We start from the raw sequence: 6,979 nt of genomic DNA, 5'->3' as shown, positions 1-6,979 counted from the left end.
GTTGCACATTAAGATTCGTTAAGGTCTCGAATCGAGCGTGATTTCAAATTAAGTTTACACGAATTGAACATTAACCAAGGTTTAACTGAGTCTAATTTGAACTACTCGTGAGCTGCTCAACTCAATTAGTATCTTTATTTTTTAATTTGATCATATTTATATAAACACGACAATTTATTTTTTTAAAAATATTTAACCAAGATAAGCATCATTTTGATCAGTCATGGCAATATCAGATCCAACCCATAGAAAAAAGATAAATGAAAACAACAACCGAAAACATGTCAAAAGATAGAGGAAACGTGCTATAAAGGTAGAGATAAACTGCCATAAAGACATAGTTATTAAAAACTAAAAAAATAAAATAAAAAATAAAGATACGATATAAAAAATAGAAGAAAAAAATAGTATCGATGATCTACAACCAACATTAAAGTTGGTATCGTTGCTGATCAAAAAGTATAAGAAGAAAGGGACGAGCGACACACCAAACTATGTGCATATATTAATCACATCCATTGTTAATAAAATCGTTAGACCAATTCATATGTTTTAAAAAAATAAAATTTTGGTTAAACTACGGTTGTAACTAATTACATATTTGGATGAGTTTGGGAATGAAATTGGAAAATTCAAAACTTTGAGAAATAATTTAGAATGAGGGTCGTAGTTTAGGGGATGAAATTGAAATGTTGAAAAGTTTAAGGATTAATTTAGAAAAAGAGTTATAATATGGGGAGGAAATTGTAATATTCAAAAGTTTAAGGATCAATTTAAAATAAGGGTCATAGTTTGAGGAAATATGGTGCAATTAACTCATAAAAATAAAAAACTAATGTATAAGGTCAAATTATGGTCTTCATTACTCTACTATACTTAAATTTAAGATTTAATCCTATATTTTAATTTGCCGTGACTGGATCACTCTATTTTTATAATAATTTTTCATTCAAATAGTTAACAGATTAATTTTGTAATTAATGATTTTCCTATAAATACACCACTTTTTAATTCAATAATGACATAATTTTTTTTCTTGCTGAAAGGGTATTTTGTAAAAGAAATTCCATGTTTGTATTTTGGCATTACAAAACAAATAGTTAAATAGAGGATGAAATTATGTCAAATTGAAATATAGTAACTAAATATCAAATTTCAATATAATAGAGGGACCAAAACCACATTTGGACTAATAAACTATGAATAATTTTGCATTATGATGTTCTATTTCCTCCGTTTTAGATAGCTGACACGGCTGCTACTAAGTTTATACAAAGTGCTGTAATGGATGTTGGTGTAAACACATCTTCCCCACCTCGAGACTGCGGCGATGGAAGCGAAATTATCATCTAAGATGACGATATCCGGACTCTCTTTCGGGACTCCGGTGCCTTGAATTCCCATGGATAGACCTATATCTGTTTCCTCGAGTGCTGGTGCATCATTTGTGCCATCCCCGGTGAGTGCAACCACATGCACTTTCAGTTTGAAGCACGGCGCCATGACAAGTTTATCGAATGGAGACGATCTTGCCATGACTCAAATTTTCTCGACTCTCTGATCTCCGGCACACAATGTCTCCAACAACGATATCGATATCGAAACCTGTCGGCGCCGGACTCCTCTCACAACATCAACGAATCAAAGGAACTATTTGGTGTAACATTAGCTGAGGTGGAGAAACTAGTGGTCAGGATTTTATAGTAATCGAATTCAACCTCTGGTCTGATGTATCTGGATGAGATGTTCTTGAGGTTCTTGGATGCAAGAACACACTATGCAGCGTTTCATCGAAGCTGTCTTGCCGAATTAGAATATACTGAATGTTTAAATGTATTTGATCCACGTCTTTGTATATGTATTGTATTAATAACAATATCAATTAAACTAAATTCGATCGGTACGAGGAAAGAAAAAGCTGATAACAGTAAAAATGAACAAACATATTCTCATCCCTTTATACCCATAAGTCCTAACAGGATCAAGCTGTTTCCATTAAGCATTTTCTTCTCATTCGGATCATCGTACTCTTCTTCCGGCACTTGTTTATGTGCAAAACCAGTGCAACCAAGGCTTGTTGCAGCCATGGCTTGAATCATTTGCTCCAGTCTCATCCTTTCATCATCATCGAGTTTTTTGACAGCTCCAGAATCATCATAGTAGCTCGAAAACATTGCCAGGATCGTCTCAGCATCTCCTTTCCAATGAACATGGACAGTATCATCAATGTTCCTCCCGATCAAAACCCCGCTACAATTTTCCTGGGAATCGAAGTGTTCAACTCCAAGTATTTTCACGCAGCTCTTCTTCGTTTTCTCCGTATCCATCTTCAATTCCGCCACGGACCATGAAAGGATCGTCTTCTCTGAAGCTCCGTAAACACTGTCAGTCGTGTTGAAAGCAACACCTTGATGGATCAATTCAACAAGAGACGGTGGAACTGAAGAAGAAGAACCCTCCTGAATAGATTTTTGACAGAAGAAGAACTTTGTCACTTTCATTCGGTTGAGTGTGAGAGTCTCTGTTTTCTCAGTGCAGTGTGTGGTGGCCATTGATGAAGAAAAGGAAAATAACCCAGAAATGATTGAGGAAGAAGATGATGGAAGGCGATGAAACAAAGGAAGTATTTGGTGACGATTTATAGAGTGTGATCAACCGCGTGTGTGGTTTTTGTTCTTATTTTCCTCCATTATTATAAGATTTTTGGAAGTCTGAAAGAGATATTAGGGAAAGGTACATGGTGTTTCCTAGAAATTGCCATTGCCGAATTGTTTTTCTTTATCCCCGTAGGCGTTAAGCCCCCAACTAAAACACCTGTTTTGGCTCGAGAAGCTTTTCTTTTCTCTTCTTTCTTAAAGAATAATGGGTAAAGTACATCAATAATTACTAAATTATATTGAAATGATCTTTTTAAATCGATAAAGTTTCGAAGTATAAAATTATCATTAAGCTTATCGAATTATTATAAAATAATCATAACACGTTATAAAAACAATTATAGTAAATTTAAGAATCATTATATAACATTTCAATAAGTTTAATAACTATTTTGTAATCATTTGAGAAATTCACGTTAAAAAATAATGATAAATTTAAATATAGTTTTATAATAGTTTAATAACCAATTTTGTACTTTATCCAACAATTTTTTGTGTTAAAAATAACATTTAAGGAATAATTAAGGAAACATTCAGCTAATATCCGGGGAATAACTGAAGGTAATATTAAAATAATGATAAGTATGAAGCATTAACGAAGTGTTCAGTTGCTAATCAACAAGCGCTGATCTTGTTAAAACAGTGCGGGGACCTAATTTAACTTTTTTAAACAAAAGCTTTGGAGGTGTAATAAAACTATTTAAAAATTTTGGGAGATTTAATGAATTTTTTTTGGAGGATTAATTATTTTTTTAAATTTAAAAATCGGGAGACTTAATGAAATTCCACGATTTTTGTGGGGCCTAATTACAATTATTTAAAATGTTTAGGTCTAAATAATATTATATATATATAATTGTATTCCTAACAGCAATCAAACAAAGCCGAAGAGATAGAGAAAGATACAGCTAGTTCAACACATAGGTGAGTCTACCAGCAGGGTTCAAAAACCAACATAATTTGCATCATACTGAGTTTTATTCAAGGAACATTCATGACTTGGATGGACTGCAACATGTCCGAGACTGCGATTACGAGGTCGCCAGATTTGATCATTCCTCTAGCCTTGAGTAACGAGAAGGTTTTGTTGAGGTTGCTTTCCATGTCGTCAGAGAAGCCGAGGCGGAAGGGAATGAGGCCCCATTGTAGGTTCAGACGTCGACGGACGGAAGTTGTGGTTGTAAAAGCAAAGATGGGGCAATCTGGTCGACAACGTGAAAGGAGAGACGCCATGTGGCCCGTCTTTGTGTAGACAAAAAGGGCATCCACCTCTAAATTGTTAGCTGCAGATCATATAACCAAACTCATGTCAAGACCATAATTAATGAAAAAACTTAGAATGAAATACTGGATTTTCTCGAGTTCTATAGCCGTCGATTGGCTGATGGTTCTTTCGACTTCAGACCATAGTGAATGAGACATTGATGCAGGATTCGTGTATGCATGCGGATATAAATTCACAGATCAATGCTAGTGCAAACACATAATTAGAAATAGATTATAGAACCAAAGATTCTTACCCATCTTGGCTGCAGAAATACAAATCTCTTCTGAGATACTATCTGCAAACGATGTTCCTACATCTGGCAGTACCATAGCCTCGTGGCGTTTTTCCTCCCTCCACCATTTCTCTATCCTCACACTAACACTTCTCAAAACAGCTAATGCCTTGTCAGGGTACTGTCCCATTGCTGATTCACCAGAGAGCATTAAAGCATCAGCTCGCTGCCTTACTGCTTCAGAAACATCGGCAACTTCCGCTCGGGTGGGTGTCGGGTATTCAATCATTGAATCAAGTAGCTGGGAAGCAACAATCACTGGCTTATTTAGTTGCCTGCACACCTGGACAATCCTTCGCTGAGCTGATGGAACCTGTTCCAATGGTATCTGAGCACCCAAGTCTCCTCTTGCAACCATAGCTCCATCTGATGCTAGAATAATTTCTTCCAAGTTCTTCAATGAGTCGATACTCTCTATCTTTGCAATAACAGCTATGTCACTGCATCATAAGATTGAGATGTCAATTTCAGGAAAAGAAAAAGGATAGAAATATTACTCATTTTAGGAACACTATCACTTATGTTACTAAATAGTATTCAGTATCAGCCTCAAATTCTAATTTCTATATGTTGAAAGTTAATGTGCAGATCTACGTGGGAAGTAGAACCTTTAACATCCTTCTAAAATATCAGAACTGACCACAACCATTCCAATCTTCTAAAAGTGCATGGCAACATCTGGTACTTACCTACCGCGAGACCTGGCAGCAATATAGCTTTTAAGATGATTAATCACTTCAGCGGATTTGACAAAAGATACTGCAATAAAATCAACACCTTTGGCAATCCCAAAGTCGATATCTAACCAATCCTGAAATGAACACAAAGTTTGATCATACAACTAGGAAAAATGTTTTGGTTTCTAGATAACAACATGCAGGCAACACAACGAACGAGAATGTATCACCTGAATGCTACACATGCCTGGAGGAATACAATAAAGACACACTTAACTACTAAAAGTTTCAAAATCATGATAACCTACAGAGTAAATAGCAAAAATCAGATCCAAAACACCATTGCTGGGATCGAATCACAAACCGACTTCCATCTATTAATTATGAATTGTACATATCTTTGGACTTCTTTTAGCAAAATCACATAACCAATTCCTTATTGAATGTCAGAGGCAAATTCAATGCAAGTTGACTTTAGTTAAAAATGCTTAACATAAATAATCTAATACCAGCAAGTAAGAAACCAAAAATTCAGACAAATACATGGTTAATTCAACGAGACTGTAAAGTCTTTAATATTGGTAACTCCTAATGTCCGGTTCTATTGTTACTATATGTGACTAAAGAGGACTGCAAATACTCTTGGATAAAACAAGCATTCACATTAGCTATAATCATTCCATACCAATTTCTAAAATTCAAAGAGCCATTCACAAAAAAAAGAGAAACATTGTAACACAACCTTGGAAGAAATGGTAGGAAGCATAGCGTTACGCTCACGAACAAGGCTCCCATCCCTCCAGAAAGTCAAATTGGCTCGCGGAAGCAGCAATCCCGGATCAGTGCACCTACACTTCACATCGGGACCAATCTTCTCAATCACCTCAAACCTCACCATTCCACCATCAACCAAAAGCTCATCCCCAACTTTCACATCTGTATAACATCATCAAACAGTCTTATTTAAATCGCCAATAAATCAACTTGCTCAACATAATTTGCTTTTTTTTTTAACTAGAAATTAAGCACAAACCTTCAGCAAAACCATCATAGTTCACATTAATTGTTCGCTCAGGCAGTGGGGTACCGAAAGCTCTGACACTAAATGTCCAGATTTCTCCATCCTACATTTCAAATTGAATAGTTCAGAATTAACGAAATAAACAAATTTTGAACATATATGTCATTTTTTTTAACTTTACCTCAGCTTTGGCGGAGGCAGCGCCACCGAGATCTCCCATGTGAATCTCGCTACCTTCAGTATCCATCATAATGGCGACAGCGAATCCTTTCTCTTCATTGAGTCTCCTCACCCGCTCGATCACCATTTTATGCCACTCGCGTGTGCCGTGGCACATGTTGATACGAGCCACGTTCATGCCTCCGACAGCCAACGCTTCCAGCTGGTCGAACCCGCAAGTTGCCGGACCTATCGTGCATATAAGCTTCGTCCGCCTCGTGCTCCGGAATCCATTCTCCTTCAGCTCCGCCTCCGTCACGGAGTCCACATCGATCCCAGCCGCCGCTCCAGAATCCGACGGCACATGAGACGGAACAGCCACCACGTCGTCTGCCGACAAAAACCCCGCAGCTCCGGTCTGGCCGTTACCGGATTCCAACACTTGAGAAGACGCCGCATCGAGATCCGAAGATAACGATTTGATGATCTTGAGAGAATGTTTTTTGGTCGGGAAGTTGATTACCGGGAACCAGGTGTAGGACGTCGCGGGAAGTTTCTTGAGACTGAGATAAGGAGCACGGGTAGAAGTGAAGAATTGGAGGGAGTGAGACATTGTTACCGGGACCGGAAACGGTTGCCAGTGACCGGAAATATACGGGAGCAAGTGACTTTAGTAGAGGAGTTTCCGTTTCTATTTCGAGGTTTTAAGTGGAGTTTTGAGGAGGGAGGCGGATAAACCGAAGAGAAGTGCCGTGTTTGGGCCTTGGGAAATATCGTCACGTGAAGAAGCAACACACAAACGACAAACTTTGCTGTTTGCCAAACAGCGCAAACGACTGATGGTTGGTTAAACGGTAAAAAAATCGAAGTAGCGGGGAAGTGGAATTTAGGTGAAATCTTGTTTTG

The 6,979-nt window shown here is 37.4% G+C and overlaps 1 protein-coding gene across 1 annotated transcript; it reads right to left on the bottom strand.

Moving 5' to 3' along the window:
• Positions 1–3,537: 3,537 nt before the first annotated feature.
• LOC120198735 (pyruvate kinase isozyme A, chloroplastic-like) lies at positions 3,538–6,816 on the bottom strand. The gene is made up of 6 exons (XM_039200020.1): positions 6,096–6,816; positions 5,927–6,017; positions 5,636–5,829; positions 4,906–5,027; positions 4,178–4,656; positions 3,538–3,940 (listed from the first exon to the last, which is right to left on the bottom strand). Exons 1-6 carry the CDS (start codon positions 6,684–6,686, stop codon positions 3,639–3,641), a joined length of 1,779 nt encoding a protein of 592 aa, XP_039055951.1. The 5' UTR covers positions 6,687–6,816; the 3' UTR covers positions 3,538–3,638.
• Between the last annotated feature and the right edge of the window lie 163 nt (positions 6,817–6,979).

The sequence above is a fragment of the Hibiscus syriacus genome, unplaced genomic scaffold (genome assembly GCF_006381635.1).
Source record: "Hibiscus syriacus cultivar Baekdansim isolate YM2019G1 unplaced genomic scaffold, ASM638163v2 tig00004779_pilon, whole genome shotgun sequence".
NCBI lineage: Eukaryota > Viridiplantae > Streptophyta > Magnoliopsida > Malvales > Malvaceae > Hibiscus > Hibiscus syriacus.
This window is presented reverse-complemented; position numbering and strand designations above follow the sequence as displayed.